The sequence below is a fragment of the Chenopodium quinoa genome, unplaced genomic scaffold, assembly GCF_001683475.1.
Source record: "Chenopodium quinoa cultivar QQ74 unplaced genomic scaffold, ASM168347v1, whole genome shotgun sequence".
NCBI classification, from domain to species: Eukaryota; Viridiplantae; Streptophyta; class Magnoliopsida; order Caryophyllales; family Amaranthaceae; genus Chenopodium; species Chenopodium quinoa.
In genome coordinates this window covers 3,897,173-3,924,885 of record NW_018745410.1, presented here as the reverse complement: position 1 = coordinate 3,924,885, position 27,713 = coordinate 3,897,173, and the positions used below count along the sequence as shown (strand labels likewise).

Genomic DNA, 27,713 nt, shown 5'->3' with positions numbered 1-27,713 from the left:
TGATTAATAAATTAAATTTGCACAGTTTGATCAAAATCAAATAGATAATCAGTAATTTTTATAATTCTTACCTTCGTAGTAGCATTCGATTTGAGCATCATCGTCCAGATCAAAATTGATTACGTTGATATCAAAATTTTCTACATTGTCCTGTATATTTTGATTTAGATCAATTTCAACTGAATGTATAGAAGAATTTGCCATTATTTTCGGAGAAATTAATTGATTATAGAGAATTATAAACCCTAGATTGATTAGAAGGAGAGAGAAAAAACTTCGAGCTCCGATGATGAATTGTTAATGGCGTCGATGATGAAGAAGATGCATGAATTGTTTGGGGTTTTATGGGTTTAAGGGTTAGTGGGCTGGCTGGAGACTTTTTACTGTCTTCTATTTGGTGGTTGGTGGTTTGGGCACGTGAGACTTTGGGTCCACAATAAGTTTATTGTGGACTGGGTCCACCCAAGATGAATTAACTCGAAGAATCTGAAACTAAATTGGTCAAATCCAACTCAAAATTGACCGGACTTTTTGAGTTACAAAATTATAAATTGACGTTTCAAAAATTCCCACAATATTATCTTGTAAAAATGGTAAGTAGAGGTAAAAAAAAGAGTAGTATTCTGACAGGTCATCAAATGATAGATTGTTCAAAATCTTGGTTGTTCAATAAAATTAACTAAAGGATCATATGATAGAAAAAAGATAGATTGCACCACTTGAGCATAATACAGGTGAGAAGAAGATGAATACATAACAAGGCTTTCCTCAAGGGCTGGGTTTTCGCGTGTCTGGAGTATGATAAGGTTAACCAACACAATAGCATAGGACAGTACATAAAAGAAATGATGCAGTCCTGGTCAATAGCCCGCAAAGGTCAATAATCTAGTGCATGCAGGTAATGAAAACTAACTACAGGAACATTTTTATGTAATATGGAAACAGTGAGTGAGTTAAAATTGAAGCGGGTAATAGAGTTCTGACATTAAAAGGATTAAAAAAAAAAAACGCGCTCCTCATATTAAATGAAGAGCATGACATGTCTGAGAGACATCTTTGATGAAATTGTTGCATCAAGAGAAACAAATTACAAATCTGTACATCAATCCTCTATCCTCAGCTTGAGACGTTGCTTTAGTGAATGACAACAAAAGTGGCAGCCTATTTACAAAACAAATATAGCACAATATCAGCAGGCATCACTTTGTCATAGCAGATAAAAGAGAATCACTTCTTATAACGAAATATTCACTTTGCTGTAGATCTCCTACTATGCTCTTTGGTTCTGCATCTTAAACTTTACTCTTTGTACATTTGATTTTCCCAAATATGCTCTAAATTAGTTAACATAAATGATGGCTAGTCATTCTGTTAACATATTTCAAAGATACAATCTCGCCTAAACTAGTAAACACTTAAATCATGTAGTCAGAAATACATTAAAAAAAAAAAAAAGTACCCCTGATAGAAAAACAAATCTTGGAAAATATTTCAAGACTAGTGTCTTGTCAAGTTGTCGCAGCTTAATTTGCTTGGTTTAATGGTTTACCATACATTATAGTAAGTGATAGTCAAGATACACTGTCCCCTGCTTATGTCAAGATACAGTCTAACAGCAACAAACGAGACCAATGCTTGGGGACCAGTAAAGATGAACTGTTGAACGAAATCCAGCATACTGCTACTAGCACTACTACTAGCTCATTAGTTTGGACTGATTTTATTCACAGGTATTGCAGGGACTTTTATAGTATGCACTTGAGCAATGAAGCAACCAGCAAGATAGGGCTTTGCTTGGCATATTGCTTAATATATGGCTTTTTTTTATGTTCTGTTAAATATAAATGTTTGAATACCATTAGGATATAGGGTGTTTATGAGAGAAGCCAGTTCAGTTTTTTAATACACCGGTAGCATTTATACATTCATAGGTAACGACATTTGGACAAGAATACATTGGTATTGTTATGCACATAACTGAATCGGGAAACTTCTAAACAATATCTGCTGTTGACATTGTACAAACAAGTCTTTATGGAGCATTATGGATGGTCCCTTCTACATCAACTATGGCTTCTGATTACTGCACACTATTAGAACTACTGTGTGGACAGATACCGGTCATACATTTTTATCATAGTCAAGTCATTCAAGACTCCAACCTGATTCTTTTTTACCCTCCATTTTCTAATGTAAACATTTCCACCTCATTGCATTTACTACATCCCAGGTCTACTTTTTTTGTTAGGGATCGGATGCAATTTTTGTTTAATTAACCATTTTACTTTAAAAAAAATTTGCGTTTCAGTTCTGTCTTGCGTGCTGTCCAGTTTGTAAGTCCCTTGCTGGTTGCTTCATTTCTCAAGTGCACACTACATAAGTATATAAGTTCATTAGTTTGGACTGATTTTATTCACAGGTATTGTAAAGTATGAGTATAATATGAGGTTTTGGCAGACATTAAGAATCAGATCCTAGAAGAACTGCAGCACAGTACTATAGCAAAATCATTTTGTGGCACTGTTATAGCAGATACCATGCATCGTAGACTAGGCAAAGAAGCATTAATGCAAAAATGAAGATTATTCTGTAATATATCCATATGAAATCATAGCAATAGAAACCAACAGTACATCTATACATAATAAAGCACCAAACATCCCTTTGTCAAAAAAAAAAAAAGCACCAAACATAGCAATGCTAGCTTAGGTGTTTGTTCAAATAATACAAAAGCACACTACCGAATAAGGCTAAATTGTTTCTGCACGCTGTTTACATTATGAAACTCTAACACAAGGCCTAAGATCACATCACACAACATTCCGAGGAATTGAAGCAGTACAAGTCACCAAGCTCTTGACATAAGCATCTGCACAACAAATTTGATAGCCATAATTTCTTCTAATAGTCCTTATCTGTTGGCTAGTAATGTCATAAGACATCAGTCTCATTGGAGAATATCTCCAAGACAGCAAGAAAAATACACCAGAATATTCATCATAAGTAATCCTTGCATTCCTGTTCCTTATGAAGAATTTCAGTGCATATAAACTCGAACCTCCTTTAAAGCACCGTACCCATGGTTTCTCAGGCACAACCACTCCAACATCTTCTCTCATAATCCATATTTTGCTACTCTCAGCAGAAATAACAATTTCTTGATTTTTTTTGGTGGTAAAAGTAAGAAAATCGTTAGAAACATGTAGCTCAAAAATTAATCATACCAGTAAATAATTAATAAATGCAATAAAGTTCCAAGGCAAATTAATAATTTTGCAAAAATTATTATAAAAAAAAAACAAAAAAAAGATAAATAGAGTTTAGGAGGGAAAATTCCCTCCAAAATGATCTTTACATGAAGAAATCAAAGCTACGCCTCCATATGTAAACTTAATTAGACTATCTGCTAGCTAATTTTTTTGTTGCTAATTGACCTTTCAGAGGGTGTTATACACTTCTATTCTTTTTAAAGCTGTGGAATTTATTTATGTGGAGTTCCCCTCCCTTGATCGAATTTGGAGATGTGACGACTTCAATTAAGTACGAGTAATTAATATTTGGCACATTAGTCAAATCAGCAAACCAGCTTAACCAAGTGACAATTATATATAGGCCTTCAACTTCTCAACAATAGACTTTACCCTTAATCTCTGCTTAATGCTTTAACGCGCTGATAACAACAGTTGCAAAGATCAGCTTGTGGAGTTAAACTCGACAAGAGCACAAGCTAAAGGAGAATAGCTAAATGATTAGGAATTCAAGGCAGAAATACAATGCACCAATTCAAAAGGCATACAATGCACCAAATTCCTACCTGCACCAATAATCGGAAAAAAAATGAAGTGGATCAAAGAGAAAATATCATCATCACTATGTAAATTCAAAAGGCATACAATGCACCAAATTTATATAAAGGGAGTATACGACGCTTTAATTAATCCTTCTACTTTCTACCTTAACTGTATATAGAAAGAAGATTGGCATACTGATGATTCCAACTTTTCGTTTTTTTTATTTTTTTTATTTACTTCAAACATCTTAGATGCAATACTGGTTACAGCACTTATACATAGTCAAATACATTATGAACAAGTTCAAACAACTCAATGGTGGGGCTAGCTCTTCTATTCAGGTTCATGGCTGGGTTCTCTTGGTTATATGGTTCATCTGGTGGAGAGATCGAGCTTCAAGAAATAGTAAATGGTTATCATCAAGGAAAAAGCTCTGATCAGCCACAAAAAATTCCTAATTCTCCCATTTGCAAATTGGATTAGCCATCCTTTATAAGATCAAAAAAATAGTGACTTGCTGGAAACTCAGTCTTTAGTTGATACAGGATGTGGGACGTATAGGCCATTCCAAAGTAGTCTACATTAGTTTCTTTTGCCCTTTCTAAGCGATCAAAATTTTAAGAATTGGTTAATATATTCAAGATAATTAAGTACGGGGTATTTACAAAGTACCGTCTTGATTACATCTTATTTGATCAGATCTGGAAAGAACAATAAAGATAGCAGGGAGTTCAAACTTCACACTACCCAAGCTAGCGCAGCATAAACCTCACCAGAGAAGCTAACTTCACATGAATGATTGATGTATCTACCAAACGACTTTATTCATACCAATGAGCATGAAGTGAAAATTAAATGAACAGGCGGATGAATAGTTATTGAAACACTTCCATGCTCCTCTGGTGCGAAATTACAATAAAGACATGATTTTCAGTATCAGATACTAAGTTTCTGTTGTCTAATCAACCAAATTGATGCAGAGATGATAAGGCTGATAATACGGGGCAGTACAAGATTGATGTGGCTAATATAGGTGACATAAAACTCATGCTGTTTCAATTACAATCCTTTACACAACACCACAACAAAGTAGCACAACCCTTTTGACTATATTTTTACATCAAAGAAGGAACAGGTTTTATTCGAGAACATGTAAAAAGATTGAGATGTAGCAATCAACTCACCAGAGGTGCAAAAAGCAAATAGAACATGCACAGCCAAACGTACAAATTTGGCACTGAGAACTTCAAAATCCTTTCAATGTGGATAGTGTGAATTAAAAGATAATGCATCAGACCATTAAATACTATAAATTTGTTATAAAATAGAGTTATCAGTTCAGAATTTGCATGAATTTGCTAAAGATTGATATATGTTGCATCATACTGCACCATCAAGAATGGTACATTAATTGACAAGGAGCCGAAATGAAACCAAGAGATCCCTCACTTCATAGGAAACAGAGGAGACTAAAATTATTTTACCAAACCAAGATAATAAGGTAAAGAGAAAATGATAAATCTAGCCAAAATAAAGCTTGGCATCCCGAACCAAAAGATTTCTGATAAATTACTTCGTGTTTAGCCAAGGTGCAAGCGAACACTTCGACGACAAGGAATGAAGTCCTTACTTGAAGAGGAGACATATTGACCACAGAATTTGATCTCACAACCTGAGGGATTATGAAGGCGAAAGAATTTTTCACACAACACATCTTCTTGCCTTGAGACTTTTGCTTTTTTACCTCGTATAGAAACATGAACCGATAGCAATTCCAACACTTTTCCGCAATTCAAAATGTACTTTATCATCTAAAAATCAGCATCACTCTCACTAATATATCTTATCTTGATCCTCTTTAATCGACTCCAGCAAGGGCTGCAACAAGAAGGCCAATGCTCGAGTGCATCCCTTTTTGTTAAGTATCTCGATATTTCTACTTTGAGCACCTCTAAAGAGGGACAGCATTGTAGTAAAAGCACCACATCATTCCAACTCCATCCACAACTAGGTATCTCACAATAACCATAATACATCCCAAGAACAACTTCATTTTCTAAACTACAAACAGCCTCCAAAGCATAGTTATCTATTTTAAGGGATCTTACTTCAGAAATCAACTGCGCAAGTCCTGCTATACGACTCAGGTAATTAATTTCCTTACCAAAATTAATTTTCTTAGGAAATCTAAATTCTGCACTTATTAATGCACTAGAATACCCAACAAAACGAATATTCGCTAAACCAAAAGGAATATGTAATGTCATTTCTTCTAGCTTTGACAGATTAACTACAAGTTGGTAGGTTGGAATAACGTTATAGTCATACGCTCTAATAATAACCAGTTTCTTGATGTAATGAGCCGATAAATCCAACAAATGAACAAACATATAGCAATTACCGTGAGACGTGATCACCAGATTTAAATCTTCCAATAGTGGACAACCCCTAATAATTGTAGCCAACGCATCATCCCAATATCCAGATAATTGTAGTTTCTTTAATTTAGGAAGATTTACAACAAATCCACCAGCAGGAGGACGAATAAAAATATTTTTAGTCAACATAAGCACAACTAGAGATTGACATTGAAAAAAACAAGTACTCGTAGATATATTAGTAGGTAGATTCGATTCAACCACAATTTGCTCTGGATTTCGTGTACATAGATCCCGAATCCAAGATTCCGCATTGGAAAAATCATAAAAATCCCTCGACAAACAGAGATAAAAACTGTTTACTTTCGGAAAGGGAAGCTTCGGAAAAATAAGAGGTGCAGAAGAATTATAACGACGAGAAGGAAGACAAGTTGGGGTGAAGACGACGTTAGTGATGTGAGTCCAGAGATAACGCCATTGATGAGACAACACAGAGGTGATTACGGCAGATTTGATTGGAAGGAAGGAGATGATGTGTATAAGGATTGTGTCTGGGAGTAAACTCAATCTATCATTCTTCATTATTTTTGGTTGCGCCATATTCATTAGGGTTTTAACACGCAAACTGTAGTATACACTATACAGAGAGGTTCGTATATACATTGGGTCTTCGATTTTATTTGCATATAATATTTAATGTATTTTTGTAAAATGATTTTATGTGATATATATGAATGATTTGATTTGTATATATCTTCTTTTTTGAAAAACGATTTGTATATATCTTTAATTTTTTTTTATTTTTTTTTTTTACTTTTTTTATATATCTTCTATATAAATAATAGATACATTTTTTGTTTATGGTTACTTTTCTATATATATATATATATATATATATATACGGGGAGGTTCCGCTAAAAACAGAGCTTATGGTAAAAACTAAAAACAAGCAATCTTAGCCATTCATTAGTAGCACAAAAGATCAGACGGTTCTAAAGTCCTAAGATCATTCCAACCTTACATATAATCAATTCAACCGTTTTAAAGGGTTTTTTTTTTTATTTTTTTACAAAGGCAACATTTTAAAAGTCACTACATGCTAAAATAAGGTAACTTTATCTAAATTGACGATGTTTACATAGAGTCACTATATATAAAAATAACGTAACTATATACAAAAATAGGGTAGCTATATCAATTTTTACAATATTTACATTAAGGTCACTATATACAAAAATAGGGTAACTATTTCAATTTTGACCAAATTTACATAGAGGTCACTATATACAAAAATAGGGTAACTATAACAATTTTTACAACATTTACATTAAGGTCACTATATACAAAAATAAAGTAACTATATCGACTGAGTTTTTGACACCATTTACATAAAGGTCACTATATACAAAAATAAAGGTCACTATATATAAAAATAAGGTGACTGAAACAAAATTTACAACATTTCCATAATTCTAAGGTCATTATATCGAAAATAGGTAACTATATATTAACTTCGGGTAATTATATCAATTTGACACCATTTACCCAGAGGTCAATAAATATAAAAATAAGTATTAAAAAAGTCTATGTAGGATTCGAACCTACATCCCGTGATTACACGGTGCTCGACCAATTGAGCTAATAGGTTTTCAACATGCCAAAACAGCCAATAAAAGCATACCAACATCACAGACCAACATCATACAGACTGAAGCAAAACAAGCTTGATAAGATCAACGTTTCAAGAACAGAAGTAGAGGCAAATAAAAGCATACCAGGATATCATGATACGAGCAAGCCACCTGTATATGATATTGAACAGGCAGGCACCAAAAATCATACAATCAGAGATAAATCTTCACAAAGGCTGAAGAAGGTTACTACACTAACTCCAGCTGACAAGGTAAGATCAGGCATGATAGAGCTCGCAATAACACAAACTAGCATACTCGAATTCTAGAAATAAATTTCTAAAGACACGCTTCTACCATTTAACAGATATAAGCCTATGAGGCTATGATTCCCAAAACAATACATGTCTAGCTCCGTATCAGAGTGCACTTAGATTGGTACCATTACCTCAAAAGAAAGTCTATAGTAGGATAACAATACATTTGACCACTTGGTACTAACATTTAACTCTCTGACTCTTTGAGTGGAATAATAAAATCTTAAATGAAAATGTACAAATCTACTGCAGAATTAAACAAAATATCGTTCACAATCACAATCACAATCACAATCACAATCACAATCACAATCACAATCACAAGCAGAACTTAACCAATCACATTCTTTCTTATACAAAACATATAACAACCCATTAATAGGCAAAATCACATATCTACACATCACAGCACACAGGAGTGAAATCAACATGCTCACAATCACAAGCAGAACTTTCACCCAATCACACACCTATACACAAACGAGCAGCTTACAGTCCATTCACAAACGAGCAGCTTACTGTTCAATTATAGGTTGTATATATAAACAATTTCTACGGCAATACAAAAGCAAGGAAATCACATTTATGACAATCAGACTAAATACATCAATAAAATGCAGCAACATTAGAAAAATATCATCAAAATAATCAAATAAAACACAAAGTTCAGAAAATTTGATGATGAAATTGAAAATCGAACACAAAGTGATAAACTAAGCCGAAAAAATCGAGTGCCTATGATGAATAAAAACAAAACCAATCAAAGAGTGGGAAAAGACAACAACTTGAAAATTTCTACTAGGTATTTCATCCAACAGGTGGTGTGAACTATCAAAATTTTGAATGAGCAGAGCACAAAACCTCCATTGAAACTCAAATATCCAAAAAAAAATGTGAAAAATAACTCAAATCTATCTTCAAACTCAATAAATTTAGGAAGAGGGAACAATTTCGATCAGATTAAGATATTCAGGTCGTCGCATGCACAAATACACATTATTAACACATCGTAAATCGGACAATCAAGTTAAAGAAATAAACAGTAATACAGATTAAATATTTCTACTGGGCATTTCGTCGAACAGGTTGTGGACACTATAAAAAAATAATGCATGAACACTAAACTTCCATTGAAGCTCAATCTGCAACAAGATAACAACTCAAACCAAAAAATGTACAAAATCGATTTCATACCATCATAGTCTTATAGAAAGATAACAACATAACAACAAAGTAAACAATTTGTATGGTTAATCAACAATCATAAGCTTACCACCACTCATTTTCTTCGTTCTTCTCTATCTCTTCCTTTACAATCACATGCATCTACTCTTACATCTTTCGCAACCTATAATATACAAGCACAAAATCAAATCAGTACAAAAAAAATAAATCAATTCACACGCTCAAAGTTGTAGAATCGGATGGGAAAAATTGAGATTTTGAGAGATGTTGAGTAATTACATAAAAGCCTAATCTACTAAATCAAAAAAAATTACACAAAATGCAGCTCAAAACTAATCCTATGAAGCTAAATTTGAAATCGAAAGTCAAAAAATTGAAATCGAAAAATCATTTTGATTTTCTGAAGGAAAAGTACAAAACACAAAATTAAACATAAATTAAAAACCTAGAAATAACATCATAGCTCACATAATAGATTGTTGATTGAGAAATTGAACAAAATCAAACAGGAAATCGCAAAATCGAACAAAATCGAACAAAATTTATATTCTAGTCAAGAATAGAATTGAAACAGCGAATTTTGATTTTAAAATTAATAGAGTAAGAAGATGAAGATGAAGATGATATCAAACCAGCGGAAGATCGGAGATTTCTGGATTCGGAGAGTTCAAGATCTTCAGGAAATTGGGGGAAAAAATGTCGAGAAATTAGGAGAGAGGAGAGAGAAGGAGGAGAGATAAATCTGACGGCTTATAACGCGAGTTTCATCTAATCCATCCGATACAAATCTGACGGTCCTAATCATCCGTTTTCAGTTTTCACACTAAGATTTGTTTTCATATGATCCACACTCTATATATATATATATATATATATATATATATATATATATATATATTAACTTAACCTTTTAAAAACAATCTTCTATCAATGATACAGTAGTACGATTGTATGGAGTAGAATAATTGTATCGGTATTAACTTAACCTTCCACCCCCTGCTTATGTACAGATACATTCTAACAGCAGCAAATAAAGGATCAATGCTGGAGGAGCAGTAAAGGTGAACTACTGTTGAGTAATATCATGCTGCAACCAGTAAAAAGTATGGCATATTGCTTAATAACATGTTTTTTTATGGCCTCTTATTCTCTTAAGGGCATCACTTACAGAGCTTGCAGTTTGCAAGTCCCTTGCTGGTTGCTTCAATGTTCAAGTGCACACTAAATTAGTATATATATTAAATTTGGATAATACCTCTTTAGGTAATGATTAAGGAGTACAAAGTGTTTGATTTTGCAGGAAGCGAACAAATACAGCACTACTACTAGCTCATTACTTTGGATTAATTTTTTTATTCACAGGTATTGTAAACTGTAATTTATGAGTATAACGAGAGCTTTTGGCAGACACTAAGAATCAGATCCTAGAAGAACTTCTACAGAACTAAACACAGATACTAACACATTTTTCGCAATAGTTTGCAGAACTTTTCATGAATCTCATGTCTAACAGATTGACAAAATCATTTTGTGACTTCTGTTGTAGCAGATACCATTGTAGACAAGGCAAAGGGTGCCTTTACCACCTCAATCAACTAACAACTTAAACCGCTACAAATAAGCATTAATGCAAAAATGAATATTATAGTTATCTGTAATCTATCCATATAAAATCATAGCAATAGAACCAACAGTATATCAATTTATAATAAAGCACCAAACGTAGCAATGCTAGGCGTTCGTTCAAAGAATACAAAATCACACTAAAGAATAAGGCTAAATTGTTTATGCACGCTGTTTACATTATGAAACTCTTACACAAGTCCTAAGATCACATCAATCAACATTCTGAAGAATAGAAGCAGAACAAGTCACCCAGCTCTCGACATAAGCATCTGCACAACAAATTCGATAACCATAATTTCTTCTAATAGTCTCAATCTTTTGGCTAGTAACGTCATAAGACATAAGTCTCACCGGAGAATCTCTCCAAGACAGCAAGAAATATACACCAGAGTATTCATCATAAGTAATCCTTGCATTCCTGTTTCCTATGAAGAATTTAAGTGCATCTAAACTCGAACCTCCTTTAAAGCACCGAACCCATGGTTTTTCCGGCACAACCTCTCCAACATCTTCTCTCATAATCCAGATTTTGCTACTCTCAGCAGAAATACCGAATACTGCCAACGATTTCCCGAAATCAAACAGACACTTGAACATCTTCCACCCAGGCAATGGCACTCGTCGAAACTCCTCTACACCAAAATCAAAGGAAGACATATGTGTGTGTTCGAAACTGCCATCATACTCAACTACTATATCTCCATTTATCCAATGTGCAGCTCCTTGACAGAAATAACGGTGATGCAATCGAATACTAAAACTCGAAACTAGATTATTCACACCAACATCCTTAATCTTCCAACGACGATTATTAAATGAGTAGACCGCGATCTTAACATTATCTACTCCATTGTCATATCCTCCAAATGCAACCACCTTGTAATCTTTACTAGAAGAATCGAACCCGATAGCAAAGTTGTCGACACCATCGCCGGGCAGTGTGAGTGGACAAGGACGAAGAATTTGATGTTTTCGAGCAGAGGGATTCCATAACTTCAACACTGGAAACCTTGTAAACTCATAATATGGAGCACGAAATTCTTGGAACAAAATCAAACCATTAAAGATATCACGAATCTTGCAATAATTGGATAAAAAATCACATATATTAATTTGTTGAATGTAAATTCATCAACGACTCCAATTTCTAGTCCTCGCCATTTATTGTATTTGACTTTATGAACTAAAAGCAACTGATTCTTGGTAGAATTCTTGTTGAATAATTCAGAGTGTTTTGAAATGAAATAAGGGGAATCGATGATTGAACGCCAAGATTTACAGACGGCGCGAAATCGAAGAAGGTTTAACACCGGGAGCTTCAGAAAGATTTCTGTCAATAAATTTTCACATAAATGCATGATTTCAGCATAAAATTTTGTTACGAAAATTTGAATTTGGAAGAAAATGGTTGTTTTGAATTATTGAATATCTCAGAAAATGAGTGATTGCTTGAGTTGTGAAGTAAATGATTTAAGTAATATTCATTGTTTCTAGATTTGAGTTGATGTAATAAGTGAATGATTTGAGGGGTTTTTATAGGAGAAGCTCAAAATGTAAAGAGGCGGGAAAACTAACTACCAACTAACTGAATCAGAATTGATTGAAGTTATGCCAATAAAAAAAAATTGGTCATCACTTTTTATTATAAAATATTCAACGAACTAAAATATTAGGGCTTGTGTACTATCTGTTAATGGGTGGGTCCAAACTCTTCTAGGCCTAATTGTTAATGCAAATTTTCTATTTAATCAAATTTGAGGGAGAAATAAATTACATAAACAAAATGTCTATTTATATCAAAGTGCAAAAAACACAACCCCTCTTTTCTCTGAGTTATTTTTCTTCTCTCAGATTTTCTCTTGAAAATTATTACATACAAATGAAGGAAATGCTCAATTTATAGTTTTCCTAAAACAACCTAAGCCATTTAAAATTTAGCCTGCAATATTTATTACCATTAGTTATTTTTCCCTATATTTGGAAACACCTTTAATTTTCAATGGTAATGCATGGTTATTTAATAACCATTTATTTTTTTTCTTTATGTTTCTTAATTATCTGCCAACAATCTCCCACTTGAAGACTGATTTCAATCTGTCTTCACACCAAGGAGTAGAACCTCAACTAGTCTTCTGTCATTTTAAGACCAATTGATGTTGAGCACAATTTCAACTTGTCAATCGTCACTGTTTTCGTTAACATGTCTGCTGGATTCTTACTGCCAAGAATCTTTTTAAGAGTTAACACTTCATCTTCTAGAAAAGACCTGATAAAGTGATAACGAATACCGATGTGCTTTGTTCTTGAGTGAAACGCCGAATTCTTTGCTAAATGTATAGCACTCTGACTATCGCTATACAAAATATTATTCACTTGTTTGAACCCCAGCTCATCTAACAAACCTTGAAGCCATATCATCTCTTTACTAGCTTCGGTCACTGCCACATACTCAGCTTCTGTAGTGGATAAAGCAACAATCTTTTGTAGTTGGGACATCCAACTTACGGCTGTATTTCCAACTGTAAATACATAACCCGTTGTGCTCTTTCTATTATCGACTTCACCGCCAAAGTCTGCATCAACGTAACCTTGTATTTTCAATTCACCTTTACCAAAGTACAAACACTTATTAATTGTACCTCGTAAATACCTCAAAATCCATTTAACAGCTTCCCAATGGACTTTTCCTGGATTGGACATAAACCTGCTTACAACTCCCACTGCATGTCCAATATCTGGTCTTGTACAAACCATTGCATACATTAAACTTCCAATAGCCGAGGCATAAGGAACCTTGGCCATATATTCTTTATCTTCATCTGTCTGAGGGGACTGATCCTTTGATAGACGAAAATGACTCGCCAACGGTGTACTAACAGGCTTAGCATCACCCATATTAAATCTCTGAAGAACACGTTTGATGTACTCTGATTGTGATAACTGCAAAGTGCCTCTCTGCTTATCTCTTGTGATTTGCATTCCTAAAATCTTCTTTGGTGGACCCAAGTCCTTCATGTCAAATTCCTTTGACAATTGATGCTTCAACTTTATAATATCATTCATATCAGAACCTGCTATTAACATATCATCAACATAAAGTAATAGGATGATATAACTGGATTGATATCTCTTGAAGTAGCAACAGTGGTCAGCGTTGCACTTCTGGAAATCTTCCTTGTGCATGAAGTTATCAAACTTTTTGTACCATTGTCTTGGGGCTTGTTTTAGCCCGTATAAACTTTTCTTAAGTTTGCATACCATCTGCTCTTTCCCACTTTTTATAAAACCTTCTGGCTGGTGCATGTATATTTCTTCATCAAGATCTCCATGAAGAAATGCAGTCTTCACATCTAACTTCTCGAGATAAAGATCTTCAATTTCAACAATACTCAACACTGTTTTAATGTTATTGAGTTTCACAACAGGAGCGAATATCTCATTATAATCAACTCCTTCTTTCTGTTGAAAACCTTTGACAACTAGTTCCTCTTGGAATCATCGTGCTCCTTTTTTGCTCGATATAACCATTTGTTATGAAGGGTCTTCTTACCTATGGGTAACTCAGTTAGTTCCCATGTCTGGTTTGAAATCAGGGATTGCATTTCATCTTTCATTGCAAGCCCCCACTTGCTAGCATCTCTGGTCTGGGATGCTTCATAATAATCTTCTGGTTCCCCATCATTAGTTAATAACAAATAATTCATATATTTTCTATTAGGCACATGTGGTCGAGTACTCCTTCTTGTTGCGGAGTACTTATGATAGTGTACTCTTGCATCGTACTGTCTGGGACATAATCTTCATCAATGAATGTAGATTCTTTTTGATTTGTTTCATAACTCTCAATTTTATGCATATCTTTGTACATGACTCTCTCATTGAAAATTACATCTCTTGAACAAATAATCTTTTTGCTTTCATCATCCCAAATGCGGTATCCGAACTCATCTTCGCCATAACCGATAAAAGTGCAAACTTTTGATTTAGGATCAAGCTTATTTCTGCCTTGATCACTAATGTGCACATAAGCTACACAACCAAATACCTTTAAGTGCGACAATTTGATCTCTTTGCCGCTCCATACCTCCTCTGGTAATTTGTACTCCAATGGGGTTGATGGTCCTCGATTGATCAAGTAAGCTGCTGTATTGACTGCTTCTGCCCAGAATTGTTTTGGTAGACCTGAATGTATACGAATGCTTCTGGCTCTTTCTGTCAATGTTCAGTTCATCTGCTCAGCTATGCCATTATGCTGAGGCGTACCTGGCACAGTTCTTTCCATCTTAATACCATGCTCGTAGCAAAACTTCTTGAATTTGGTGTCCTCATATTCTCCGCCATTGTCGGACCTGAATCTTTTGATCTTCAGACCTGTTTCATTTTCAACCCTAGCTTTCCATATCCTGAAAACTACAAACACTTCGGACTTGTATTTTAGAAAGTAAACCCATACTTTCCTAGAGTGATCATCAATAAAAGTCACAAAGTACTGTTTTCCACCTATAGACTGGGTGGTTGTTGGTCCCCACACATCAGAATGAACAAGCTCCAATTTTTCTTTCATTGGAGTTCTTCCATATGTCTGAAAGCTTACCCTCTTCTGCTTTCCAAGTATGCATTCTTCACACATGTCTAAATTCAAAGATTTTAGACTAGGGAGTTTTCCAATTGAATGCATGATCTTCATTCCTTTCTCACTCATGTGACCAAGTCTTTGGTGCCATAACTTGGAATTTTCATTCTCTGTTGCAACTGCAATCGAATAACACGCTCCAGCTGTCAAATAGTGAGTACCATTCTTTTTACCATGAGCAACTATCATTGCTCCCTTTGAAATCTTCCAATTATCACCTTGAAAGATTATAGTGTAACCTTCACGAGCCAACTGCCCAACTGAGATCAAGTTCTTTCTTAGGTCGGGAACATGTTTGACATCCTTCAGCTCCCAAGCTGACCCATTTAACTTAATTTTGACATTACCTTGACCAACAATATCACAAGGTTGGTCATCACCAAGGTATACCTGTCAAAGGTTTCTATGGACATACTTCTCAAAAAAGTTTTTATTAGAAGTAGCATGGAACGATGCTCCAGAGTCTAATACCCAAGACTCTTCTTTGCTCTCCAATGAGCATATCAACGCATCATCACCTTCTTTGGTAGAAGTGACATTTGCCTCTGCCTTCACTTCTTTGCCTTTTGGTGTTCCCTTGCACTGATTTTTATAGTGCCCAATTTTTCCACAATTCCAACACTCCACAGTCTTTGAGTTTTGGAAATTATTTGGATTCCTGGATTTTGACCTCCTATCTCTGGATTGTCCTCGATAGTTTGATCTTCCGCGTTCATTCCTTCTGATTAAATTTCTTCCTCTTGACTCTGTATGCAATACTGAAGAGGATGAAGATTCACCTGATTCTCTTCGTCGAATCTCCTCACTAAGAACCAGATCACGAACGTCATCAAACTTCAACTTGTTATTTCCCGATGAGCTACTCACAGCTGTGACTGTAGCATTCCAACTATCTGGCAGGGAAGATAAAAGTATTAACGCTAATACTTCATCATCAAATTTGATTTCAACAGAACTCAATTGGGTTGTGACAAAATTGAGTTCATTAAGGTGTTGAGCTACCGATCCACCTTCCGACATCCTCAGACTAAACAACCGCCTCATCAAATGAACTTTATTGGAGGCTGATGGCTTCTCATACATATTAGAGAGAGCTTTCATGAGACCTGCCGTTGTGGTTTCCTTTGCAATGTTAAACGCCACATTGCGTGATAACGTCAATCGAATAACTCCGAGTGCTTGTCTATCTAAAAGCTTCCATTCTGCTTCTTGCATGCCATCTGGCTTTTTCTCTTCCAGAGGTTGATAGAGTTTTTTCTGGTATAAATAATCTTCAATCTGCATTTTCCAAAATCCGAAATCTTTACCATCGAATTTTTCAAGTTTAACTTCTCCTTTGTCTGCAGCCATTTCTCCCACTCAAATTTGACTTTTTCTTTTAGGATCGTTTTTATTTTTATCGTAATGTGAACTAATTGTCAACCAAGCTCTTGATACCAATTGTTAAGAAAATAATGCAAATTTTCTATTTAATCAAATTTGAGGGAGAAATAAATTACATAAACAAAATGTCTATTTATACCAAAGTGCAAAAAACACAACCCCTCTTTTCTCTGAGTTATTTTTCTTCTCTCAGATTTTCTCTTGAAAATTATTACATACAAATGAAGGAAATGATCAATTTATAGTTTTCCTAAAACAACCTAAGTCATTTAAAATTTAGCCTGCAATATTTATTACCATTAGTTATTTTTCCCTATATTTGGAAACACCTTTAATTTTCAATGGTAATGCATGGTTATTTAATAACCATTTATTTTTTTTTTCTTTATGTTTCTTAATTATCTGCCAACACTAATGTATTGGTAAAGTGCTAAACTATACTTGTATAAGTTGTATCATTTCATTAATTTTTTCAAATTTCCTCAATGACAATCCGGGTGAAATGAGTCCAAAACCTTATCGGACGAATCTGACCATTGAGAAAACAACTCATCAGCAAACAAAATAAAGACAATCTTGTTATGGGTGTGGTATTTACCCTTATTATGTACTCTCTCCGTCCCTAAATTACATTCCTCTTTCTCTCAATTATGTGAGGAATTAATGCTAGAAAGAGGAATGTAATTTAGGGACGGAGGGAGTAAATATTTTTTTTTTGTTTTGTGAAAGAGCTTGTTACGTAACTTTTGCTATCTCGATCTTATCATTTTTTATTTTTTGGATGTTTCTATTGTGGTCCACTTTATTTGGACTACCACTATACTTAATTATCATTGGTCGATTTTTTATTTTTTTTAAAGCTTGGTCAAACCTTAATTTTATTATTTTCCTTTTTTATTTTCCAATATATGATTACTAAATTTCTGAAAATTATTTTATAATTTTTGAAATTTATTTGTTAAAATTAGTTTTAAATTAAATAAAAAAAAACATTAAATTTTAAAACTCAAAATCAAAAAATTGTTCATGAATGTTCATCATTATTCATCATTGTTCTTCAAGAAGTTTGTTCATTCATGGATGAGACTACCATTATAGTAATCTTTGTCCCGTAAATACACTCGCACATCAATGAAAATTGAAAATATGCATCGATTTACATATTATGTGTGAAAAGTTCATTCGAAATTTGGATTCATGTGTGAATCTGGGATTGTTTTTAATCCTAAAACAATGTACAAAGTATGTTAATTGGATAATCGCAAACAAGGGATGTAAAATCGATCATTATATGTATGCGAAAATAAAAAATAAAAAAATTAACAATTTTTTGAAAACTGGGTTTGTGAGTAAATTGGAGAAGACAACTATTTTTGTTTTGGAATATTTGTTTGATCGGAAAAAAAAAAAAAAGATATAGTTTTCAATTTTGTTTGCATATAAGGCATTAACCCAAATGTTAATAGGACATTGCCTATAAAACGCAATATTATTGTTTATTTGGTCAAAATCATACGTTATTTTGGATATAGTTTTCAATCCTCATTCACTAGCCAAGTCACAATGTACATATACCAAGTTTGATATCAATGATCACTTATATATCAGCTATTGTGGTTTGATTTCCGTATACATATTCCTCAAAATTAAATTAACACTGAATCAAACCACCTTTAGAGTTATTCTAATGGCAACCTAATTGTCAAATTAGATGATTATCTTCTAATCTATCGTGTGACCCAATGGTTGAATTACTTGGATACTAGTTTGTTATTAATTAAAACAATGAACCATCTTTGATCATTATTATAATTTTACAATAATTAAGGAGATTAAGACCAATTCTAAATATATAAGTAATGTCATATCCTAATATTGGACGAATCTCATATAATAAATTTAATTGTTTTTTGATTTAATTGTTTTTTTTAATTTAATCGTTTTTTGATTTTTTTAATTTAATCGTTTTTTGATTTAATTGTTTTTTTCATTGATTAAAATCTGATTTTAATAAATAAATTTCGAAAATGAATTAAAATGATTTTTGTAAATTCAGTAATTAAAATTTGGAAAATAAAAAATGAATTAAAAAAGAAAAATATCAAAATTAAGGTTTGACCAAGGTAAAAAAATAAATAAATAATCGGCCAATGATAATTAAGTATAGTGGTGGTCCAAATAAAGGGGACCGTAGTAGAATTTTCCATTTTTTTTTATTTTGTAGTCATATGGCCATTTTTGTGATTTAATTTCTTCCTTAATCTTTATACCCAAATAACCCAATCCAAATGGTGCAATTAGTAATAAAAACGGAGGAAGCAATAAAATTAGCAATTGGTCTTGTATGGACCCGGTCTACAATAAATTATTGTAGACCCAAAATTTAACACTTTCAAATAATATAATCACATTTTGGATGACATAATCACTTTTTTAGATGATATAATTATCTTTTTGTAAGTCATATTTTGAATTATATAATGTCGTATTAAACCATTTAATGAGATTATATAATTATCTTTAGGATGATAAAATTTAAAAATCATCTTTTTTTAATGATGTAACTTACTATTTGATACTTATTATAATGTTAAATTCACTTTTTGAGTGATACATTTACATAACAATTTCAGGATGATATAATCACTTTTGTAGTAATATAATCACATTTTGTATGATATAATCACATTCGTATGGTATACTAGAAGGTTGGGTCTACAATAAGTTATTGTAGACCGGGTCTATTCTAGTCTTTATATAAAACCAGATACCTTATGCTCAAAATCCCTAAAATTTTGGGTTTGGTTAGAACTTAGAGGCATTTGAAGATCATTTAAAAAAGTACTACGTAAGTATATTGGTTGGGAGTTGTTTGGGATTTAAAAACTTTTTTATAAACCTCATATGGTAAGCTTTTTGAAAGTAATGACATTAAAAGGACCATAAGACAGTGCTTGTCTTGTAAAAACCCCAAATTTAAATCATTTTACTTTTTGTTCATTCAATCATTTCATTTAGCTATCACAAAACAATGGCTAGCTGTTCTGAATTTTTCAATTTTATAGAGTATAATGAGAGGTGTTGGCAGACACTAAGGATCAGATGTTACTAGAACTTCTACAGAATTAAACGCAAATACTAACAAATTCTCGCAACAGTTTGCATAACTTTTCGTAATCTCATGTCCACCAGATTGACAAAATCATTTTGTGGCGCTGTTACATTGCAAATTCTGTTGTAGGCAAGACAAAGGGTGCTATAACACCTCCATCAACTACCAACTTAAACCACTACAAATAAGCATTAATGATTAAATACGAAAATGAAGATTACAGGTATCTGTAATGTGTCCAAATGAAATCATAGCAAAAGAAACCAACAGTACATCTATACAAAAAAAGTACTACCTCCGTTACAGGTTATGTGCAACGATTTGACATAAAGTAGAGAGGAAAAATGTCTAATCGTTGCACATAATATGTAACGGAGGTAGTAACAAATATAGCAGTGCTAGGCATTCCTTCAAAGAATATAAAATCACACCAAAGAATAAGGCTAAATTGTTATTGCACGGTGTTTACATAATGAAACTCTTACACAAGTCCTAAGATCACATAACACAATATTCCGAGGAATGGAAGCACTACAAATGTACAATAACAGTCTGTATATCTTTCTATCTCTAATTGATTTACACTGAAAATTTTTAAGTGACAAGCAACTTGTAAGTTGATAGAAGTCATGCTTATATACCTGTGATTTTCAATCATCATATCGCAATTGGATCCTCTCCAAAGTCTCAAAGCTCTCGACATAAGCATCTGCACAACAAACTCGATAACCATAAACTCTTCTTATAGTCCTTATCTGTCGGCTAATAATGTCATAAGACATCAGACTCATTGGACCATATTTCCAAGACAGCACAAAAAATACACCAGAATATTCATCATTAGTAATCCTTGCATACTTGTTCCTTTTAAAGAACTCGAATGCATCTAAACTCGAACCACCTCTAAAGCACCGAACCCATGGTCTCTCAGGCGCAACCTCTCCAACATCCTCCCTCATAATCCACATATTGCTACTCTCAGCAGAAATCCCGAATACTGCCAACGATTTTTCGAAATCAAACATACACTTGAACATCTTTCTCCCAGGCAATGGCAAACATCTAAATTCCTCTACACCAAAATCAAAGGATGAAAAATGTGTGTGTTCGAGCCCGCCTTCATACAAAACTGTATCTCGCCCTCCCCTTATCCAATGTACACCCCCTTGACAGAAATGACGGTGGTGCAATAACACAGTGTATCGCGAAATAGGATTATCCACAACATGAACATTCTTCATCTTCCAACGATCTTCATTTAATGAATAAACCGCGATTTTATACAAGTTAGCATTTACTCTATCATTTCCTCCAAATGCAATCACCTTGTAATCATTACTAGAAGAATCAAACCCCAGAGCAAAGTTGTCGATACCGTGGCCGAGCTGCTCAGGAAGTGTACAAGGACAAAGCGTCCGAACTTTTCGAACAGAGGGATTCAATAACATCAACACTGGATACATTGTATTCTTAATTTTTGGATCACGTATTTGTTGGTACAAAATCAAACCATTAAAGATATCATGAATCTTGCAATTTTCTGTTAAAAAGGCAATTAGTTTAACTCTATCGAATGTAAATTGATTAACGACTTCGAATTCTAGTTCAGTCATTCCATCATCTTGTGTAACTGCATGAATTAACAGTAACTGATTCTTGGTAGAATTCTTGTTGAATAATTCAAAGTGTTGTGAAGTGAAAGCAGGGGAATCGATGATTGAACACCAAGATTTACAGACGGCGCGAAATCGAAGAAGGGTTAACACCGGCAGCTTTAGAAAGATTTCTGTCAATAAATCTTCACATAAATGCATGATTTCAGTAGAGAATTTGAACTTGGAAGAAAAGGTTTGTTGGGAAGATCAGAGAAAATGAGTGATTTCTTGAGTTGTAGAATAAATGATTGAATAATTTTCTTTGTTTTCAGTTTTGGGTTAATGGAAATGAGTAAGTGTTTGTGGGGTTTTTATAGGAGAAGCTCAAAATGTAAAAGGACGGGAGAATTAACTACCAACTAACTGAAACAGAATTGATGGAAATTAACTACTCATACTCCAATAACACTTTTTATATTGGTAAAATAAAAGGAAATAAACAAATAAATAAATAAAAAATAAAAAGGTAATTTTGGGACTTTCATAGTTAATTAAAAGAGTTTTTTAGGTTAAAAAAAAGGCTCATATGAGGATTTTATAAAATATTGACAGTTAAGAGTATAACAAGTCAAAGTTCCACACATCCCTACCTTATAAAAAGTAGAAACATACTCTTATGAATAGTGTAATGTCAATTATACCCTTCAAAATGTGTATTACATACATACCCTCATTAATATGTAGATGCTATTTTAAGGAATAGTGTTTAGACAACTATACCCTCTAAAATATTTATGTACTTTTATGCTTTCATAAATGTTAGTTGTCTTGAACATTTATACCACCTAAATATAGCTGATTGCATATTTTCTCTTATTGTTTTTTTAGGAAAAATTTCTCTTATTGTTAATTTAACTAATTTTGCGATTTAAAAGTCAAACCAAAAAAACCTTCAAAATATGGCTAGGTATGACGCGCGCATCGCGCGCGTTAGCTGCCCTAATATAAATAATAGGTCTTGTTAGTTCCCCATGTCTGATAGACCATTTTAATGAATCATTTTACATCAAGAGAAACAAATGACTGGCAAAAAAAAAGTAAAAAAAAATAAAAAATAAATAAAAAATTAAAAAAATAAAAATAAAAATAAAAATTGGCAAGTTGTTTTGAGAAATCACAATTTAATAGATACCTCGTCAAATAAATAATACAGTACTAGTGACTGAAATCATGTAGTCAAAAGACTCAGAACTGCATACTGTACCACCTGATTGTTGGTGTATTGCTTCAAATTAGTCAAATAAATTAGTTATAGTTTGTAGTTGTGGGTTTAAACGTGGCTAGAAATTAGGAGTTAATGATTAGTATTGTTGGATTGTATCCGTTAGTGGAGTATAGTTAGGCATTTTGTGAATCATGTGATCATGCTCCCCTTATATAGCTTTAGGTTGTTATTTTCATTGGCTATACATAATGCCTTGTATTACCGTTAATTAGAGTAGAGAAATCAATGCAATTAATAAAATATTTATCTCTCATATCTCCCTTTAGTTTCAACATGGTATCAAGAGCTTCAGGTTAGATCTGGGGAAAAGGGAAGGGAAAGTGATGAAAAAGAGAGAGAGAGAGAGAGAGAGAGAGAGAGAGAGAGTATTAAAAAAAATATCGAGTAAGGAGTCAATTAACGCAGTTTGATCTCATTGTTTGAGAGCAATATTTTTGTTTTTCCGAGTTAAATATTTTTTGTGAATCTTTTTTTGTGTGTTTAACCATGGAAGTAATGGTTAGCGTGGTGTGTTGATGGTTCCTTTTTAGCCCATGAAAAGGGATTTTTTCCTGTGAAAAAGAGGGCAAAAATTGTTTAAGGTAAAGATCACATTATCTTTACGGGTGTGGAAGCCGTAATCAACGCAGAGACGGTTTCCAAGCAGATAACACCAAATATTTTTAGCATGATGCAAGGTGACATGGTCAATTGGAGAATAATGTCAAAAGAGTTAATGGAGAGATGTGCTCCGTTGAATGTAAGTTGGTGATAATGTACATCAACAAGATCGAGAAATTGATGAGAAGTGCATCAATAAAAAATGTCGAGCTTTGGTTGTGCGGAGAGAAGTGCTCCGAGAATATCGTGTTGGTGATAATGTGCATCAACAAATTATGTGTAGGTGATGAGATGTGCATCACAAATATTAAAACGTCTAGCAAGATGTTATGAAATTTGAAGAGGAAGATTGCAAGCTCTTCTAAAGTTGAGTCAAGTATGCGGTTACGGGTCGTATTGAGATTAAAGTGTCGAGTTAAAGTCGTGAGTTCATTGTCGTGTTCAAGTTGTGATTGCGTGTTGGTGGTCGTGGTTCCGTAACAAAGTCAATTATTGAAGTAGTTTACGTTGTAGTACAATGCATGATGCATGCTCTTTGAAGCAAGGGGGTGTGTTGGTGTATTGCTTCAAATTAGTCAAATAAATTAGTTATAGTTTGCAGTTGTGGGTTTAAAGGTGGCTAGAAATTAGGAGTTAATGATTAGTATTGTTGGGTTGTATCTGTTAGTGGAGTATAGTTAGGCATTTTGTGAATCATGTGATCATGCTCCCCTTATATAACTATAGGTTGTTATTTTCATTGGCTATACATAATGCCTTGTATTACCGTTAATTAGAGTAGAGAAATCAATGCAATTAATAAAATATTTATCTCTCATCTCTCCCTTTAGTTTCTTAACACTGATTTCATGAAAACTCAAAAAAGTTGGAAAATATATTTTTTGACTAGTGCATTTTTATCTAGTCATAAATTAAAAAATTATGTTCCTGTGTTAACCATAATAGATAACTTATTTGATAGATGTCGTAGCAGTTTCGTGTGAGTAAGATATGTAGCCACTGCCCACTAGCCTGTTCTAATAATACTGTTACGAGTAATTCAAAATTCAGTTCGTTGAGTTTAAGAATAATTCAAAATTCAGGGAAAAAAAATAAAAAAATAAATAAAAATAAAAAAGGTCTTTGTTTCTTATACTGTATATCATCTTGCAACATTATTGGTGATACTCATGCTCACACTGCTGCTGCTGCTTTCAGCTCATCAAGTAATCATCAGCTCAAGTCACAGCTGGCTAAGGAACTTTCTACAATGCTCTTATCAAGTGTTCCGGAATCACCTAGATAGTTCTAGAATCTTCTCTAGTTTGTTACGAGCTATTGTCCAGCTCAGCATTCTGTTACAACAGAATGCCAGGTCAGAATTCCGTTGTATTATAGCTAATATTATTTGCTGTAATAATTTTGTATACTTAGCTATAAATTGTCTTAGAGGCTAGAGCTGTAATTTTCTTCATTCATTCAATAATAGAAATTCTTTCCCAAACTTCTCTCTCTAAAATCTCTCTGAATTCTCTCTAGAATTCAGTTAGAAAACTGAGTTAGTTGAAGAAATTCTGCTGAATTTGCAGAATTCAACAAGGGGTATCAGATTCATTGTAACAGCAATAGACGAGGAATATACACAATCATCAAATGATGACTAGGTGAAGGAAATTAACCAAAAAGAAACCTACTATACTGCTAAATTGCTAATTCTTAGTTTGGACAGTGATTTAATTGTGTGTGCAGATCAATTGTGAAGTTTGGGTAAGAGTGACAAAAGACAGAGGTTTTGGTAGACATTTTAGATTCTAGAAGATCTTCTATATACAAATACTACACATTTTCAAAAGTTTCAATACTTTCAAAGTCTGTATGAAAATTTGCATAAATTTTCGTAAATAATGCAGGAATCAAATACGAATCTCATGCCAGTTAGCTTAACTAAAACATTTTGTGACGCTGTCATAGCAATAGAAACCAACAGTACATCTATAATAAAGCACGAGACATAGCAGTGCTAGTCGTTCCTTAATAAAACCGCTATCATGCTAAGAAAATAGGCTAAACTAAATTGTTTTTGCCAGCTACTTTATTACACAATGAATCTAGAAAAAGAACGAAACATCAAAATAGCTAACACAATGAAATTTTTCTACACAAGCCACTAATTCACCTAACGCCACATTCTGATGAATGGAAGCAGTACAATAATTGTCCTAATATCACAACAAAAGAGATAATGTTCTAAGACATAATTTGCTGTCTAATTGATTTGCTCTGAAAATTATAAGAGATCGACAAACTTTCTGTACCTCAGTACCTGTAAACTCTACTCAATGCCTATTCATCCATTGAATTCCTTAGAAAGTCACCAAGCTCTCAACATAAGAATCTGCACAACATGTTCGATTACCAACAACAGTTACGAAAGCCATTATCCGTTGGCTAGTAATGTTATAAGACATCAGTTTCGTTTCAGAATTAGTCGAAACCACCACGAAAAATTCACCAGTGTACTCATCATAAGTAATCCTTGCAAACTTGTACTCTTTAAAGAAGTTATATGCATCTAAACTCGAACCTCCTTCAAAGCACAGGATCCATTGTTTCTCGCCAACAACCTCTCCAACATCCTCTCCCATAATCCATATCCTGCTACTCTCAGCAGAAATACCGAAAACTGCTAAAGATTTCCCAAAAACAAACAGACACTTGAACATCTCCATACCAGGCAATTCAACACATCGAAATTCCTCAATCCCAAAATCAAAGGACAGAACATGGGTGTATTCAAATCCGCCATCATTTCGAGCCCCATCACTCACTATCCAATGTGCAGCCCCTTGACAGAAATGATGCTGATGCTGTAGTACAGCAAAATACGAAAATGGCTCATTTACCTCAACTGTCTTGATCTTCCAAAGCCGATTAATACCCGAATAAACAGCGATCTCAGACGACAACTTTTTAACAGAAACACCATCATTTCTTCGAAATCCAATCACCTTGTAATCTTTACTAGAAGGATCAAACCCCAGAACCAATTTGTCGTCGCCTTGGCCGAGCAGCCGAGGAAGTGGCCTAGGAGGATCAGGAAGTCTCCAAGATTTTCCAACAGAGGGATTCCATATCTTCAACGACGTATAAATTGTAGCATCATAATCTTGGTACAAAAACAAACCATCAAAAACATCCCAAATCTTGCACTTTTCTGATACTTTAGTAATCTGACGAATTTCCTCAAATGTGAGTTTATTAACAACTCTGATTACTTTTCCTGAGTATTTTAATCGTAAAGGTCCAGTTCTTTCAACTAACAGTAACTGATTCTTGTCAGAATTCTTCTTGAACTGTTCACAGTGTTCTGTAATGAAATCAGGGGAATCGATAATTGAACGCCAAGATTTGCAGACGTCTCGTACTCGTACCAGTGTTTTCACCGGAAGCTTCAGAAATACCTCCGCCCATAAGTCTGGATTTAACTTCATGTCTTCCGGCCACGCGACGTGGTGTCGAGTTTTGGTGTTCCCGCTTTGAAGTATAACCAGAGAGTTTGAAGCAGCTCTCATGGTGTTGTTAAGAGTAAGAAAAATGAGGGATTGATTGAGTAGTGGAGTGTTTGGACAGTGTAATTAAGTCAATTTCTTTGTTTGAGTTTTGATGATTTGAGGGGGTTTTTTTTTTTATAGAAGTACCAAATGTGAAGAGGCGGGAAAACTAACTACCAAGTACGCAAATATCAACGAACTGAAACAGAACCCCCTAAGAACAACATTCCTTTTTGGCTAACTTTTTTTTTTTTTAAGTTTTTTTTGTTAATCAGTCAAACTTTATTTTTAGGAAAATTTGCGAGGAAGGTCCTTTTATGAGGTCGACCTTGTGTGGAAGGTCTTTTTATGAAAAAGGTGGCACGAAAGGTCCTTATATGAACATTGGGTTGCGAGGAGGGTCCTTTGACCAAATTCCGACGTTGACCAATTTTTTCCAGCCAAAAATTAAGCTTTTTTTTTTCCTCTTTTCCCTTAATTTCCCTTTCCCCCTTTAAATTAAGCTTGAAAACAACAATTAGAATTAGAATTATGGTTGTTATAGTGATTAATTTCACCAGAACCACCAATCTAATTAAAGAACCACCGATCCAGACTAACCAACCACCCTATATCTACCCATAACCACCCATACTCACTGAGAACCG

At 33.8% G+C, this 27,713-nt stretch overlaps 3 protein-coding genes across 3 annotated transcripts; all 3 read right to left on the bottom strand.

Moving 5' to 3' along the window:
• Positions 1 to 5,602: 5,602 nt before the first annotated feature.
• LOC110713269 (FBD-associated F-box protein At4g10400-like) lies at positions 5,603 to 6,769 on the bottom strand. Its single transcript, XM_021891726.1, has one exon. It carries the CDS (start codon positions 6,767 to 6,769, stop codon positions 5,603 to 5,605), a length of 1,167 nt encoding a protein of 388 aa, XP_021747418.1.
• Positions 6,770 to 20,706: 13,937 nt separating this feature from the next.
• LOC110713268 (putative F-box protein At5g52610) lies at positions 20,707 to 21,870 on the bottom strand. Its single transcript, XM_021891725.1, has one exon. The coding sequence runs from the start codon at positions 21,868 to 21,870 to the stop codon at positions 20,707 to 20,709; it is 1,164 nt and encodes a 387-aa protein (XP_021747417.1).
• Positions 21,871 to 25,878: 4,008 nt separating this feature from the next.
• Positions 25,879 to 27,087, bottom strand: LOC110713267 (F-box protein CPR30-like). Its single transcript, XM_021891724.1, has one exon. The coding sequence runs from the start codon at positions 27,085 to 27,087 to the stop codon at positions 25,879 to 25,881; it is 1,209 nt and encodes a 402-aa protein (XP_021747416.1).
• Positions 27,088 to 27,713: the final 626 nt, after the last annotated feature.